This window comes from Podarcis raffonei, chromosome 7 (genome assembly GCF_027172205.1).
Source record: "Podarcis raffonei isolate rPodRaf1 chromosome 7, rPodRaf1.pri, whole genome shotgun sequence".
Taxonomy (NCBI): Eukaryota; Metazoa; Chordata; class Lepidosauria; order Squamata; family Lacertidae; genus Podarcis; species Podarcis raffonei.
The window spans coordinates 34,252,196-34,270,167 of NC_070608.1; the positions used below are offsets into that span (position 1 = coordinate 34,252,196).

General features: G+C 37.6%; 2 protein-coding genes across 4 annotated transcripts in view; one reads left to right on the forward strand and one right to left on the reverse strand.

Moving 5' to 3' along the window:
• The window catches only part of LOC128417380 (uncharacterized), an 82,712-nt gene that overhangs the window by 54,971 nt on the left and 9,769 nt on the right, over positions 1-17,972 (forward strand). The window lies entirely within an intron of this gene.
• Positions 1-17,972, reverse strand: part of PREX2 (phosphatidylinositol-3,4,5-trisphosphate dependent Rac exchange factor 2) — a 111,799-nt gene that overhangs the window by 38,031 nt on the left and 55,796 nt on the right. For 2 of the 3 annotated variants that reach the window (XM_053395938.1, XM_053395936.1), the window contains exons 12-24: positions 17,743-17,846; positions 16,943-16,992; positions 16,624-16,699; positions 15,729-15,801; positions 14,890-15,032; positions 12,839-12,931; positions 11,461-11,609; positions 10,596-10,681; positions 9,469-9,614; positions 7,489-7,606; positions 6,771-6,955; positions 4,659-4,820; positions 1,133-1,355 (exon numbers count right to left, since the gene is read on the reverse strand). In XM_053395938.1, the coding sequence (XP_053251913.1) occupies positions 1,133-1,355; positions 4,659-4,820; positions 6,771-6,955; positions 7,489-7,606; positions 9,469-9,614; positions 10,596-10,681; positions 11,461-11,609; positions 12,839-12,931; positions 14,890-15,032; positions 15,729-15,801; positions 16,624-16,699; positions 16,943-16,992; positions 17,743-17,846 (1,608 nt within the window). The remainder of the gene's footprint in view (positions 1-1,132; positions 1,356-4,658; positions 4,821-6,770; positions 6,956-7,488; positions 7,607-9,468; positions 9,615-10,595; positions 10,682-11,460; positions 11,610-12,838; positions 12,932-14,889; positions 15,033-15,728; positions 15,802-16,623; positions 16,700-16,942; positions 16,993-17,742; positions 17,847-17,972) is intronic. The other variant, XM_053395937.1, reaches the window with a different exon arrangement.

The following is a 17,972-nucleotide window of genomic DNA, read 5'->3' on the forward strand; positions in this document are numbered from 1 at the left end:
AAGTAGGTTATCAGGTATGTTGGTCTCTGTAGTTGTAGCTCACTTATTTTGAACCATAGCAGAATCCAGTTAATAATCCCACTGAGTTTAAAAAAATAGTTTTACACATTCAACACATGAGCAATTTGATATTGAAAATCCAACTATGCATAACAATTAATTCATTTTTTTGGAAATTGTCTGCTTGCTAGTGAAACATTAGTTCTGTTATTCAAGGGTTATAAAAAGTCTGTTTAAATAGCCCAAGCACTGAAGGATCAAACATTTTGGCAAAATCTGCAAGTGCCTAACTGGTTCTTAGTTTGCTTTATGCTAGGAAAAGAAAAGAAAATGATTAAGGAAATGGCAGCTTTTGATACCATACACTATGGTAGCTTCCTGAATCAGCTGTGCGGGATGGGTATTGAGGGCACTGTTTTGCAGTGGTTTCACTGCTACCTAGAGGATCATGTCCAGAAAGTAGCATTGGGAGACTGTGTTTCAGCTACATGGTCTTTGCACTATGGTGTACCACAATGTCGTGTCTTGTCCTCAATGCTGTTTAACATCTATATGAAATCACTGAGTGTGGTCATTAGGAGTTTTGGGGCAAAGTCAATGTGCTGATGACACACAGCTGTACTTCTCCATAACATGTGAGTCGGGGGCAGCTGTGCATAATCTGGACTGTGCTTTGTGTGCAGTAGTGGACTGGATGAGGGGCAATAAACTGAGCTTGAACCATGGGAAGATGAAGATGCCATAGATTAGTAGTTCCTATATCTGGAAGATGGGGCAGTTGCCTGTTCTGGGTGGGGTTGCACTCCCTTTGAAAGAAAAGGCTCAGAGTTTGGTGGTGCTCCTGGATCCATTTCTGTCACTGGGAATTTATGAGTGGCTAGGAGTGCCTTTTACCAGCTGTGGCTGATATGTCAGCTATGGCCATGCTTGGGACAGGGATGGTCTGGCCATGGTGATCCATGCATTGGTAACTTCAAGGCTTGATTCCTGGAACATGCTCTATGTGGGATTACCTGGCTGCTGCAAAATGCTGCAGTTGATGTTGAGCATGGGCTCAAATGTTGAGGGGTAGTTTTCAGACAGACAGGTAGGTAGAGGAAGGTAGATAGCTAGAGCTCATATTGAAGCTTACCTTGGTCAGTATGTTTGTTTTCTTTTTCATGGGAAAGATGTTTTCTGCTCTCTAGCTGAACACCAAAAGCACTGCCAAGTGACGTTGAAGTTTTAGGATATGAGACTTCCATCACGTTGATATGGCAGTTAGTTGGGCAGAAGTCACTGCTGTGCAGTGGTGAGATCTTTGACTTTGCTTGCTTGAAAGTAGGCCAAGCTCGGTTTTTTAAAACCCGTGAAAACTGCAGGGGCAGGGTAGAGTATATTAGCAACTACTAAAAGGTTTAAATATAGTTAGCTCTATTTGCTTTTCAGATATGAGGAAAATTCTCTCACACACACTTTAGTATTCCCCAACCTGATAGGTGGAACTGAACTGAAGTTTGACTTCTTGAAATATAACAATGCTCCTTCTCTGTGTCCATGCCTAACCTCATATTGCTTTTTACTGGAGAAGAGAGGAAGAAGATTGAGGTGAGTCCAAGTGCTACTTCTATTCTAATCACTGACTATGGGAACAATAGTTTGAAAAGCAATTAAAAGCAAAATGAATAATCCTGTGGCAGCCTAAGACAGAATGAATCCTTATCCTATTTCATTAATTTAGATGTTTTTATTTATTTTATTTTACTTTTTTATTTTACTCTACATCAAGTTGGTGTATCTGGTTCTCCCACTCCTCATTTAATCCCTACAACAATCTTGTGAGGTAAAAACAGTGACTGGCCCACAGTCACTCAAGGAGCTTTTCATGGCTGAGCAGAAATTTGACCCCTGTCCTAGTCCAACACTCTAACTACACCACACTGGCTCCCTGCCTTTCCAGGAAAATCTCCATAAGGCAGTTTATAATCAGTGTTAAAACAATACGAGAAAAGAACAGCTATATAAAGTCAGAAGTGATTCGCTGGGTGGGGTAGAATTGCTGTGCTAGTTTGTAATCCAGAGCCAAGCCAGAGCATTTGCAGTGACCTTCCACACTGCCCTCTACCTCCCAGTAAGCAATAGTGAACAGTTCTGCCCCACCCATCAAACCACTTGTAGAAAGATAAGAATTAATCAACAGGCAAAACAAGAAACAAACCATTCAGGGAGAACGGATCTTTTAAACAGGGGGCTTGATATGAATCTCATGGAGGTAATTGCTGAAGTAGCCCCAACTGGCTCCCCTAGGGACCAGTCAATTGATATTTAGGTACCCACACAGCAAAGCCTAGGAATGCAGACTTTTAGGAGTCTTAGCAGCAATTCTAACTAAAGTAGGTACTTTTTCTTACAGATCAATAGGTACAGTGCACTCCTACACCCACAAACAAAAACACACATCTATGTTCCTGTGTGCAGCTTCAGTTTTGAATAAAATCAACAGATTATTGAGCTTGTACAAGAAATTTATGCTGTGCTGCGTTGATACTATTTCTGCTATGCTATGCTGATAATATTTCTTTCCATGTATGTTTGTATGGATATATTATACTTAAACTTGTGAAACTGGAACAAGGAGGACACAAGGACACTTAAATATGAAAAGGCAGTACAGTCAAATCTTGGTTGTCGAACATAATCCGTTCCAGAAGACAGTTTGACTTCCGAAACGTTCGACAACCGAGGCGTGGCTTCCAATTGGTTGCAAGAGCTTCTTGCACTCAAGCGGAAGCTGCATCGGATGTTCAAGTTCCGAGGAATGTTCAAAAACTGGAGCGTTTTCTTCCAGGTTTTGGGCGTTTGGGAGCCGAAACGTTCTAAATCAGAGCCGTCCGAGAACCGAGGTTTGACTGTACATTTTTCACATTTAAATCTCCCACACATTGTCTCCCACAGGTGCCAAATGGCTAGTTACAACTTAAGTCAAAAGTAAGTTCCACATTTCTTTTCATGTATGTGTTGGAAAAAGTGGCGACTATTACCCAGGCCTTAAAACTTCTCTGAGAAATAATGAGATAATAATAAGCACTGCAGGAAGCCACTGCATTTCTGTTTATAGATTTCAAACTTTCACAATGAAGCTAACAGCACACTTTTGTTACTATGGTTACATTAACCTCCCTAAAAGAAAGGCATAGCTATTCTTGGAATGAAACAGGTTACTAATAGCCAACAAGAACAGTAAACATTTTTGAAACGGCAAATTTGCAACATGATTATGGATTTTGGAAAGGTCTTATCTGAGAAGTTGATGAATATGTGGGTTTATAATAAGATAATGTATCAGGTATAGTAATTATATACGCCTTCCCCTTGTGGTTGTGCCAATGTACTTCCTCCTGACCTAGTATGATCTTGCTATTCTTATCCTGGAAACTGCACATCACATTAAATTCTTGTAAAGTAGGCAAGAAATATGAAAAGCATAATGTATTTGGCTACATTGAATTTCTGACTGAGCAGTTAAAATACCCATCCGAGGCAGTCAAGTTGAAGTAAGGTGAATAGACAGACAGACAGGGTTTAATAAATGGTTTGCTAGCTATATTTATTTAGACTATGAAACGTTTTTGAACCATTTATTCTAAAGTCAAGTGGTGGAGTGTTAAAGTCTCTCTCTCTTCCCCCTGCCCCCCCTCTCTCCCCACTTGCAAATTGCAAACATTTGCTTGCCAGGTTCCAGTTTAGAAATATCATTTTAGTCCATAAAGCAAAAGACCCAGTTTCAAAGTACAAATGTAAAACTCTAATGTGTGTATAATTCTTGTGAAATGCAAGCAAAATAAAGGATCACTAGGGCAGGGGTGGGGAAACCCCTTTTGGCCAGAGGGCTGGGTCAAATAGTGGCCAACCCTCTACAGGCCGCATTTGAGCAGCATGCTTTCAGCACTGTTTAGATTTGATGCCAAATGCAAGCTGCACTGATTTTGGACCCAGTCAGCAGGGATCAGCCCACTCAGGCGCTCCAGACAGGAGCTCCCAAAGGGATCTGCTTCTGCCTGAAAGCAGCAGGACTTGCATTCGGCACTAACTAAACAGCAGCGAATAGAAGCCATGGCTGCAATGGAACTTTCATAAGGACATTCTTGGGTTCCTGATTCTTTCTTTGCAGCCACAACTTTACTTGTCCATGCCTTTCATCATATTACATCAGGTGAATGAACTGTCAGTGTGGTCAGCCCAAAACAGTCTGTTGAGCAGAACTGGGAGGTCTGGCAAATCTAACTAGGCCTGCAGGTCAGGTTGCTCTCCTATCTATCCATTGTTCAAAGGGGGAATGGATAAAATGAACATTTGAAACAGCATAACTAACAAGATAATAAAATATTATTATAAGCATAAACATTTCTCTGTATTATGGCTGATTATTCCTTTTTCTTTAGCATCATTAATGTGCATGACATCTCACAAGGTGGACAGGTGCCTGACCTTTTATTTAACATAGAATTTGACCTAGGGGAGACAACAGAGGAAGGAGAAGGGGAAATGTAGGTAGGAGTAAACAGTGGGAGGGCTAGTATCTCAGTTACACATATTTAGTTCCAGCTGAGTATTTTTAATTTCTAAACAAAGTCAGTAAATTTCCAGAAAAAAATTAAAAAAATTTTTTTGCTCCTTACCTTTTTATAACTAGTGATCCTTCTGCAAATGTGCTCAATTTTCTCACTGCAAGTGGCACTGAATTTACTTTGAAGTTCAGTGGGGATCACTTCATTTAAACTATTTAGACTATTACAGTTTTGCACAAATTGCTCATCACTTTTTGCTAAAGCTTCGAGAATCTGTGAGTAAGACAAAAGCGGATTGTGTTGGTGTCAACAAGACTGCCATTAGATATCAGTGTAAACAAACAAGTAATGCAGGACAATAAACATTTTTTCTTGCAGAGGATATTTCTTTTCAGATTTAAGTATGCTGCTTGTCAGCAATAGCTCCCAGATACTGAGCTGCAATTTTGTTTATTTATTTAATTCATTTATATACAACTTTCTATATGCCATACCTGCCTTCCTTAAGCACTAGTCAACTTGGCTATTGCTTCTTCCTCCTCCTCTCAATTCCTTTATCCCTGTGAACTGGAACCTGATTACTTTAACACCCTGCCCTTATCATATTTGTATTGTTTAAAACAAACCCCAAGCTCATTACAATTATAAATAAAAGAGAACATGTCAAAGGAAAGGTGAATTTTTAAACCTTCTTCCTCAACCCTAAACAGAGGTATTAATTGTACAGTAGAGGCTTGCAAAGCCCATTGGCTGTCATTAACCAGTCCTCCCTTCACAATAACTTGGCAATATTGTTTAGAGGAAAACAGATCCAGGATACAGGCTTCAGATCCTATATACAACTGCAAAATATGCAAAATCAAAAATCAGAAAGCCTAATAAATTAATTCATTCTATGTGAAATAATATTTTATTGATTTTTGATTGGAATTTGGTCAAAGTAATTGGGAATTTACTAATCACCCAATTTTTGCACACATTTTAATTATAGTTATAAATTATTATAGTTGCCCTAGAACTGAAGAAGTTAGTTCATGTAATTATAGACAGAAAGCTTTTAAACTCTTACTTTCTGAATCAGCACATTAATTAAAGGTTTCTAATTGCTTGTAAGAGTTTAATTTTCTGCAGGTTTAATTAATAATGCAAAACATACCTGCAAACATAATCCCTTGGTTATAACTACAAAGACTGCGGTTAAATCATTACTAAGACTTCTGCACCCTGTTCTTGATTTTCAAAGTATTATATTTTTACCAGCTCTAAAATATTGCATTGCTATACGGTTTCCTATTTTTAAAAAATTAAGCTGCTTATTAATTAGGCTTCACCGCTTTGGAGAAAAGAAATCTACGAGGATTACTATATCCAACACTCAAACACAGCTGCCCTTCCATTGTTTCACATTACTTCTATTTGCTACAAGGTGGCTTACCAAGCAATCCTCTGGTTCAAGGGATACAGCAGAGGTGTGTATACCTTCCCCCTCCCTATTGATGGCTTTCACTGGGTGGCCTTGGGCCAGTCAGCATAACCTACCTCTGGATGGTAAAGACTGAACAAAGTAAAGGTGCCTTGTGCACCTAGTTCCAGGAAAAAACTAACTCACTTCTTCACCCAGAATGCAAAAGGCTTTTTTTTACAGGGTCTGGCCTGGTATCTGAGTGATGTTTCATAACAAAAAACATGGGCAGAGTATTCCTGGAACATTATGACTTCAGTTAATTAACTGTCATGCCACAGGGCTTTTTCTCCCTCCTTGTATCTTGTATTTCCTCATTTATTACATAGTTTTAATTTATAATTACTAGTTAATATTTCTGTGTGAATGGTTTTGTGGTGTTTGCTCAAAAGGCAACATGAATATACAATAATTAAATAAATGGATTCCTGGAAAAACTATATATCTCCCTTACAAAAAAACCCACAACTTTTGTGGGGTATGGGGAATGGTTGGAAAGGTAGCGAATGTTTCACTTCTTCAGCATTTGTTGTTTTGAGTTTAGAAGCTCAATTTATGACTACACTACGACTTAATTTTCTTTCTGGGTGAATGACCACCATTCATGACCATCAATAGGACACAGGTCACTGGCAAAGAATACACTTGAGATTAAATTACAATAATCATATCCATAAATCATATTCATAAATAGGGTGTGCTGCTTCAGTGATCAAAGGAACAATAAAGAACTAAACAAATAAATATTTTATGTTTCATACCTTTGCAGTCAAGCTGAAAAAGCCCTTTGGTTCAATCATCTTTTCCAAAACATGGCATTTTATTCCCGCCGTGCTGTCATACTCATAAACTACACCATATTCCAGGTGAACATTATCAACAGTTAGACTGACATGGTCCTTCCGTCCATCAATTATTGCCATAGTATTAAATTTGTCAATTACTTCTAAAAACAAATTTAAAAATCAAATTGTTTTGAATCCTATTATGCTTACTAAACTAACTAATATGACTAAATTAACTAATTTACTAAATAAACACCTATTTCATTTTGTTAATGATTGAACAGGGTGAGTCAGGTGAAAGAGATTGTGGTGCAGATACTGTGTCTCTGAAACATGGTTCATTTGTTGTAAAGGGATTTTAAAAATATTATCTGCAAACCAAAGCTGTAATCACAGTAACAGACAACCAAAATATGAGTATGCCTTGCTGTAATTCTGCACAATCCAATATGAAAATAAGCATGCTTAAATCCAGGGTTAGGGGATCTTCTGTATTGCATTCACAAGATAAAAATATACTATGATAGCAGATATGTAATAGCTAATAAAACCATGCAAACAAGCAATAACTGCACTTTAACTTGTACTTTTAATTGTATTATACGAACAGGTGAAAATTGTGTTTGCTTTGGTAAGGGTAACATCCAAAGCTCACCTTTATTTTGCTTAATAACAAAAAAACAAATAACCCTACCTTCTACTTTGCAGTCAAAGGCATCTCCTCCATCTTCCCCCAAGGGTTTGGAGTTTGTTCTTTGAAGATCTTCCTGGGCACTCTCAATACTGTTATATACCCACTGAATAGAATCTTGCTGTAGGAAAGTAATAACAATGATGAAAGTTTTTACTTTACACAAGTTTTTACTTCACACACACACACTAATTCATATTAGCATTGCCAGAGAAACCGTGTTTTTATTCTAGATGAACCAAAAAGGAGATTTGGTATTTTACATTTTTAAGTCCCCTAAGCACACACATCCTTTTTGTGTGTGAGAGAAACTCAAAAGAGGGCAAACATATGCAGAAGATATTCTTGTTGTGGCATTCCCTCCCAAGAGAGGTTAGATTAGTTCCTTCATTGTTGTTATTCCATGGGAAGGCTGATTCAGACAGGCCTCTGAAAATTAAGGTACAGGCAATGCTGATCACTGGGATGCTGTCATTTTACTTGCTGGTTTTAAATGTTTTGATGTGTTTTAAATATTGTTTTTAGCTAGTTTGCTTTTATTACTTTATATTTTATAATTTAATAATGTTGGGTTGTGAAAAATTGCCCTGAATCCCAACTTGGGAGAAAGGCAGGATATAAATATATTAAATAAATAATAGAAAGCTGTTGCTTGCTGGGTGTTCACCACAAAAATTAACAGATGAGAGAGAGGAAAGCATGGTTTTAAATTGCATTCACTGTAGCAAGACCAGATCACTTCATCATTTGTTTTACTTCAAAATTTGTTCCCAGATATGTAGAACTTTGCTGGACTGGCAATCAAAAAGTGAATCCATCCCCAAAAAATGTTCATTAATTAACTTAATATATTTGAAATCAATCTCATGCTGAGTTACTGAAACATTACATCCCCCATAGAAGCTTATATCACCCGCACTTAAATGCAGCTGAATGAGCCACAAAAATAGCTTGTGTTCTGATAGAATTGAAAACATAGCCTCTAAAGGGAAACGTGTGGGATGAAATGAAAGTTAAGCAAGGACAGCAAAAAAAATACAGTTTTGGCACATTGCTCCCATAAACTAGAGCTTAAACTTATTTCTCTTTCACGATCATTGCAATTATATTCATGAAGAATTCAAAATACATTGTATTTACCAGATGAGGTTTAAATCGGAATTCCATTTATATTTTATAAAAGATGCATCATAACAAATGGTATGTTTTAAATCTTAACTTTATCTTACAACACCCTGTTGCCAAAACTGTCAACACAAATCTCCTGAAGATTCGTATATAATAGTGAAAACAAAGAAGATAATCTATCAGAGTATTAAATTTAAATATTGCTTATTTGATTACATCTTGAGCACCTGTTGGCAGGGTACATTCACCAAAGCAAAGCAGGACTGTTTGGATACATATTTATTTGGTTCTTCAGAAAATACCCTGGGAACCAGTGCCCTTGTAGGATTCTCAAGATCATCAGTATAACCCATGGTCATTTTTTTACCAATATAAAGCTGTTCAGAAGTGCAATAAGTTTTGTTTAACGACAGTTAAAACGAAACCTATTGCACTTCACTGGAGCTTTATGACCAGCCTTTGTCTTATCTCTAATAATCCTTCTTTGGAAAGGTTACTTAAAAGGCTGTTGGAGGGCATATTTGGCACTAGGTCAAATTTTTTTATATCCCTTGCCTTTTTTTAGCTCAGTTTTTCACCCTGCATGTGCTGGTTTCGGCTGTAGATAATCTTCTCTGAATGCTGGAAAGGAGTAAAGCATTCACAATAATCTCCCTACATCCTGGTCCAAAACTTTTATTTAAAATTGGTCCTCTTTGACTTCAGCAGAACTCACTTCTAATGTGTGGTTCGAATTAGATTAGACAACAGCTTTAGAATAATTGACTATTATATATTTTTAACTTTCATTTGCCAAGGAGTGGAAGCGAACTGTATTTTTTGTTTAAGTAGCATTAACAATAAATAAGTAAGCACCATCCTTACATGCATCGGACGTCTGTATTTCCTGCAGGCTGTGACATGGGCAATAACACTTGCATGAGTTTCTTTGCTGACATTAATCCCATTCACTTTAATTATGCACTGTCCAGGGTGGAGGCCAGCAGCTGCTGCTACGGTTCCTTGAAAACAGTTAGAAAAATTGCCAAGTTAGAAATTTCATTCTTAGGGGAAAAAATGCTTGATTTTATAATTGCTTGATTATTCAAGAACATGTTAAATTAAACCAACACTGTGATTCAACAGAATATGTACAAGGTGCTTTACATTAGAATCCCCCCCTATAAATTGTTGTGTGATCTATTTTGATAAGGTTATCAACTTGGTGGGAACTGGACACCTCTGGAATTAGTAGCCAATAAAGCAGGTCAATAAAGCTGACAAACAATGGTGACCATGCATTCAATGATGAATTTACACACAACAGCACCACTTGTACTTAGATGTATACTGGTATTTTGTTGTTGCTGACCCTTTTGCCCATTTATATCTATCCTAATCCTAAACATGTCAATCTGGAACTTGTTTACTGGAAAACCTAAATTCAGGTATGCAGGTATGTTTATCTGTCCTGACCTCACAAAGGAGTCAGAGACAGTGAAAGTCACAGGGCTCAAAGGCTTCTTAAGAGTGCATCTCAATGCAGCAAATCATGGCAGCTCAGCAGAATATAGAGAAATACCATGTTTGTCTTACCTATGATCTAAAAAAAGCTCATAAATGTTGGCTTATTGTTCATAGATCGTTGCTGGGAAACAAAAAGTGAGCCTGGGTTCAGATGATGTGCTTACAATGTAGTGTTGCCAAGAGCAGAGAGGAGCATAGCAGGGACTTCTGAGCAGCATGCACCAGTGTGCTGCTCATGCATGTTAAAACCATAGTTAAACAGTAGCTATGGTTTAATATGGTGTGTGAAAACCACTATAACCTTCTTTCATCACTACTATTCATAGAACTATCAAAGCAAATACCCATCAAGTATTGATCATATCTCAGCCATGTATATCTAAAGTAATTCCATCTACAGCTTTCTATATTCACGGGGATGGTTTTATTTGGAAAAGATATTCACAACTACAATCCACTTAAATCCCTCTGCCTACCTCTTCCAACAGCATGGACAACAGAAGGACCAAAGCCTCGTATTTGGAATCCAAGGCCATCCACAGAGTCGGGGATCTTCACTGTCCTGAGTGCAAGAGAAACATCAGGGTGGAAGATCCAAAACCAGTGTGCTTATTACATTTATCAATTTTTACACAGAATATAGCAATTTACTAATAATAAAACAATTGTTATTATTATTATTTAAAATTCTACTAAATTCTCAAACAATGAATTACACATGAAGCTTGGCTTTTGAGAAGGGGGAATAAGCGCTGATGAAGATGATAATAATAATAATAATAATAATAATAATAATAATAATAATAATTATTATTATTATTATTATTATTATTATTATTATTATTATTATTAAGTATTTATACCCCAACCATCTGGCTGGGTTTCCCCAGCCACTCTGGGTGGCTCCCAACAGAGGACTAAAAACAGAATAAAAATTCAAGCATTAAAAACTTCCCTAATAATCAAGGAACACTACTTATTCCAGAAAATGCCCTCTTCACGTATTTAACCTATTGAATATTTATTTGGTGTTGACAAAATGTTAAAAAATAACAGAAAGAAAAACTTAAATCACATTTTCTGATATATTGATACATTATTATTATTTATTATCGATTCATAGTCTCATCGTTATCATTATCAACAACACTAGATATTCCTTACTCTATGTACAAATAATTTTAATTACTTAAATTCTTGTAAGTCCTTTCACCCATTAACGTTTACCCCCTATTCTGATCATTAAAATTTGGCAAAAGAGTGTTTCCTCTTTCCTATTGTATCTGCATGCCTTTGCAACACACCCTCTTCACAATTTACCAAACCAAAGTAACAACTTACTCCCTGGGTTTTGTGCTCACAAGCACCCTGAGGGGCTTTCTGCTGCTTAAACATGCTTTCAGAAAGTTATCCACTTCACTGAAGGGTCTCAGAAAAACTAGGTCACCATTAATGGCAAAGATCTTTTTCCCAACTTCCAGACCTGCCATCTAGATAAGAAAAGATAAGACATGCACAATTGTTTTAGCAGAACTAGTGATGTACTAATTTCCTTTACACAAAGGAAGATGCTGAGATGCTTGCCCTGTGAGAGTATGCCCACAGCTGTGAAATTTACACAATCCACATTATTTTTGTAGGTCAAAGAAAAATCTCTGTTTTGTAAATTTAGAATTATTGGAAGCATCACTTTGTTATTTATAATATTTATGCAGCCTTGACAGAAGTGACCAAGAAGTTTAAATTATTCCATATTATCTATCTTGACTCACCTTTTTTCCATTTATTGAAAACCACTTTGCTTTATGGAGATATGCATTTGAAAGCACAGAACTTACTGAATATTTAGGTTTGTGGATACAGCTCAGAAACATACAGAAGCCCAACAGTACCTTCAAAATATTAATTCTTTTGACTGAAAACCTGAACTGCTATATTACAGAAGCCATTCACATCCAGTCAGTTTCATCTTGCAAAGAAAGTGCATACAGCTGCAAGGCTCTGTAATAAATGGAACTACTCAGGGAATATTTCTCAGTTTATTCAAAAGTTAAGCGTTTGAATGAAGGCAGAATAACAACCTTGTATTGACAACCTTATCACCAATAACCTGTTTCTCTTCCGAAATTGTTCCCTGACTTATGAAATGACAAAGAACTTTGTAGAGCCAACTTTGTAGTCCTGTACCCACTTATCTGAAAGTAAGACCAACTAAAGTCAATTGAGCTTACTTTTGAGTAGACATATATAGTTAGGCTCGTCCTGCACAGGTATGTTTCTTGCGCTAAAACAGAGTTGCTCAGACTTTGTAAGAATATCTCTCTGTAAGAATATATCTTTGTAAGAATATTTCCTGTGACTCCCCAACCAAAAAACTTGACCACGTCTTTGCAGCAGCTCTATACCAGCTCCACTCTTTTCTCATACCCAACCCCATACACAGACCACTTTAACATATCCCCATGAGAAATTCCTCTTACAAAGGCTTGCTCCCTGTACCAGCTCATCTCCAGCAGCACAGTCAACAACTCATGATCTCACTCCTTTCTTCCAACGATTCCAGTGTAGCAAAACCCACATTCTGGGAAATTTGAGCTCTGGCTACCTATAAACTTCATACAAGCAATTCACAAGTGGGGAACCGCACTAGGAGTTTTCTAAGTTTTAAAAATATATCTGCAGACAGGAATATCTGTGAAGTAAAATAACCACGTATTACCTCAGCATTTGATCCCTTCTCCACTATTTTAATAATTGGTACTTTGTTTTTGTCTTCCAAGCCGAAACCATAGCTTCCTTCAGTTGATTTAATCTGTAAAAGGGAAATTGACACATATTGGGGAAAATATTTAAAATACATTTACATTAGAACATGAGGTGCAATCAGATGAGACTAAATCTTGACAAAATGGAGGTCTTGTCTGTTGAAGGAGCAAACACATAGCTTTGGTCTTTTCCTTGTTCAAGCATTGTTACTGGAAGCCAAAGTGGTGTCACTGTCATTTAGTGTCTATTCCAGCCACATTGGTTTGCCAACTACAATCTTTCCTAGACCAAGGAATGGTCACATTAATCCCTGCCACATTAATCCACACTCTGCTCCCCCCCACCCCCCTCTTCTTCTGCCAGTGACTGATGCTGCAGGATTTCCATGGGTTACCTGTCTGCGACTGACCCCAATTTGAGAAGTTAATAGTAACTTATTATGCCCTTAACAACTTAAGATCCAAAGACTTGAAGGAGCACCTCTCCTTATGCCTGCCAATGTACTGAGATCTGCAGGGAAGGCCCTTCTTGTTGCTCTAACATTGGGTGCAGTGTCACAACTTAGTCCCAGCTTGCTGCATTTTAAATTGTGGTTGCATCTAATACTGGCTTTAAATTGTTATTATTTTACTGTATTGATGCTTTGGGCTGTAACCCATTCTGATACAAGTGATGAAGGGCAACTTGAAAACCAACCAACCAAATGTAAATAAGATTAAATAAATGTTGCCAAGAGCAAACTGTTAACACTTTGTGGTTTATTTAAAATGTGGCCACCTAACAACCTGCACCTATGAACCTCAGTCCTGACAAGTATAGCCAACTTCCTGACTGATGTCACCATTGCTCTATGTCAACACACAATGGGATACCTCAATCTATGTTGCTTTCTCACAAAAAGCTTCCTCTCGTAGGTGTATCTTCTGCTGGAAGGTGAAAAGTGGCAGAAAGGACTGGGGTAAGACAAAGGCTGAAACAGGACTTAAGCTGACCGGCAGCTATTCAAGATTGATGTTCTTCATCCAGTCTAAGGTGCCAGAGACTAATTCTAGGCATTCTGTGTGCCTTAAATCTGAGCCACCATGGGACAGCTTCCAAGAGATCTGACATGATCTCTGCAATGCCACTACTGCAAATGCCCAGGAGCTGATTCCAATCTAGCAGAGACACAGGGAACCAATGTTGTTGTTGTTTTGTTTAATGGTTGTTTTCAGTATTTCATTCATCTGTGGGTTTTTGTTTTTTTTAATTAGCCAACCCAATACAGAAAAGAAAAAGCATCAATGAGATGATGAAGATGATGATGATGATGATGATGATGATGATGATGATAAAGGAATCTCAATCAGGCCTAAAAGGCTGCTAACTGTAACCTGGCTTCTCATCCAGAGAAATTCAGTGCTCAGGAACAGACTAAATTGCTTAATCATCAGCTTATCTGCTTCCTTGATGACCTGTCAGTTATTTGTCTGCTTATCTGTCTGCTGGAACACTCACACATCCACCTGTCTGTCTACCTGATTATTTCTCTGCTTGACCACTTGCTCAGTCACCTACGATACCTGCTGCTTGCCTCCAGGCCACTAGCCCTTGCACTAAGATATGACACAAGTCACTCAAAAAGATTTATATGACTCCCCAGTTGCTGAAAAAAATGTATCACCCAGGTCAGCTTATAATCAGCTTATAAAAATAGTAGCCAAAAAGTCAATATACAATAACAATCATCAGATGACATTCAGAAGAGGAAGGAGGAAAACAACCCTAGGAATAAAATTCAAATAAATGCAACAATAAAACCCAGTGGAAGTGATACCATATTGATACCAGCTTAGGTGGAAGTCTTGGGTAAAGAAAATAAAACTTGTTATTTTGTGCACCAAAGAAATCATACTGGTTGACAATTGGGCCTCCCTATCAAGTGTATATTAAATAATATGTGTATACATACATACATGCATTAATGCATGCATACATACTTCATTAAAAAAACAAAAAACTTACCAGCAGTGATTTGGCTATTACATTTTCCACTACTTTTAGATCATGTTTCATGAGCCTGTGCTTCATGTTTGAGCCTTCCATTTCTTCATCAGCAAAAAACCGAAAGAGAAGTGGTTCATCTTTGAACTCACTTTTTTCCAGCACTGTTGATATAAAAATAATATTATTTTTCTGTGATGCCGCAAACTCATTTTGCTATTGATATTCTGATTTTGCTTAAGCATGTACAAGTGAAACAGCCACATATTGCTTCCCTCTGCCCCCTTCTTCTCATTTCCCCTATGACAAATTCTAGATTTTATGCTCCTCACAGCAGAGACCTGTCCTGCAGGTTCTAAAACTCCAGAAATACTTCAATGATGGAAAATGTATTTTTGCATATAAATCAACAATGGAAGAATTCTGTGTTTGGGGCATTTAGTACTGTTGACCACATTAGCTATCTGTGGCATGCTTTGGAACATACCCAACCATAAAAAAACACAAGGTATACCATGCAAAAGTTTACATAGAATAAATATTACCTTTATTAAAACATACATTGGTGGCTCAAACATGTGAGCCACATTGTTCCAGGTACAGGAAAAAATATTTTGCTTCACAAGCCTTACATTATTGATAGCCACCAAGCTTGGGCATTCTTCTTCTTTGGCATGCAATACTGAGAGACAAAAGTATCTCCTAGGTGAGGGTTTTCAGTAGTAAAACACAAGGAGGGGGAATGTGTGGCCTTCTCATCATCCATTGGCCATGCTCGCTCGTGCTGATGGGAGCTGGAGTATCTGGTTCAAGAGTTCCAGACTTACAAATTAAGGAGTACTTGAATGAAAATTGCATACCGTGGTGCATAAATCCATTGTCACAAAGTGCTATTCCAAAGATCATTGCTTCTTCTCTTGTCCTACAATCTCCCTATTAATAAATAATACGTACCTCAATGTAAATATCACAGGCAACAATTCTAAATCAGGAAAACAACCATGTATCACTTTTGCAACATGTACAAAAATTGGGTTGCATATAAATCCATTGTTTTAGAAGCCTTGTATCGGTCCTAGAGTATTACTGATAAAAAGTAGACACCTCCGTTGGGGAACAATAACCTTTATTAACATATTTGTTTTGGATGGTAGCCAATGCTGCACAAGTGGAATAGCCTTCTGTTTCTGTGGTGATTTCACCATGGCCCCTGCAGCTGTCTACATGGCTCCAAAATCTGCATGTGGACAGCTGCAATGTTGGGGGAAGAGGACAGTGAAGTCTCCTGGCAGAACTGGAAGTCCATTCTACTCAAAGCACAAATAGGGTTGGGTGCAAAAAAATCAACTTACAAAAACGGAAGGCAACAAAATCATGACATTTCAAAAAGACTAAAACCCCAACACATTCATGTTCCCACCAAAAGGCAAAGGGGAGAGAAGAAGTAAATCCATAGGGGGGCCACGCCTCCTTATAAGGGTCCCACAAAGGGAGGCAGGTCAAAAATCTTGTCCCCTAGTGGTCCAGCACAGAACTCTGCCCATGCAGCACTGGAAACAATCCAGTAAAAGGGGAATCAGCATTCTACTGTGGCACTGGTAGTTTCCCAATGATGCCAGGTGCTGATGTTGGCCTTGAGGTGTATATAGAGCTACAAGTTAATTTCTACATCATGGGAAAATCTGTATTGATAATAGCAGTTAGTAGACATTCCATTTGCTAATCAAGGCTATGTGCTTCAGAGCATTTTCCTACCTGTGCAATTAGCCAGTCTATCAATTTATTAGCCATGACTATAGATTTGTAGGTTCTTAGATGGTAATCTTTATCTCTAAAGAAATAAAACATACAAAATAATTCAATCCCAAATTGACATATTTGACATTTATTGAATATCACACATAACATGTCCCATGATTTAGCCAACAGATTGCCATTGCCACAGTTGTTCCCTGTTGCAACAACTCCACCTCACTCTCCACTACCAACACATTAATCAATCTTTCACCCTCCCTACGTGGGGAGCAACTACTATCTAACATTCTGAAGTAAAAGCTCTGAAAACAAGACCTACCTTACCACAGGAGTAAACAGGCTGTGCAGACGACAATATAATCTTACACCCTGTTAAGAGATATAAACAGGTTTAATGCTAACCCGATGTTCAAATAAAAAACCAATAAGCACTTGTTCAAAACCAGTTAATTCAAACTAATACTGTGTTGGATCCAACCTTAGTCATGTTTGGAGAACCTTAGTAGGCATTCTTGTAAATTCAAAACACATTGGTGGACCACAGAAATTTTATTTTTGAAAAGCTAGATTGCTTTTAGAATGCTAGAAAGGTAGACAAATTTAATATTTTGATCGGCCTACTGAATAGACTCAGCTCTGAGCATGACCAAGCCTGAGGCTAATCCACATTCTGAATACTGCTATAAATTGTAGTATTAAAGTAGCAGACTGGTAAAGCAACTATCACAGGCACAATGCTCCAAAGTTTAGCTAAGTTCCTACTCAGCCACCTCCATTGACTAGTCAATGAGTATTTAAATACAGCCATTTCTCATAATTGTCATTTTGGTATACAACAGCAATATTGCCTTTCAAATGTAGGTGATTACCCCACTCCAATATGCATTCTTATCCCATACTGAGCGACCTATGAAGTATAGGAAAAGGACCTCACTGGGCCCAGTGAACTGGAGAACAGGTTTATCATTCTCCTTCTGAGAATACGTATTGTGTTATAATTTCATTCATTCAAGCTCGTGTGTGTGCAGTGATGGATGAATTGTTTTAATATAGAAAAATCTATTTTTATAAGAATATCTGGTAAATTTATACTATACCATGACATTATAAGGTTTATACCTTGGAAATTACGTCCTGCATTTCACTTCTCGGATAGTATGTGCCATCATCATAACGGAATCTGTAGAGCATGTGCTCAGGCTTGAACTGATGTTTGTCAGTAACTAAAGTAAAGGGAAACATAAAAGACAGATGAAAAAAATCTAGTGTTTTAACACCCGAGATTTGTGTTTTCCGAAGCTTCTCTATTTCTGTGATTCTAATTTGCTTAAACTATTTTTAATACTGAA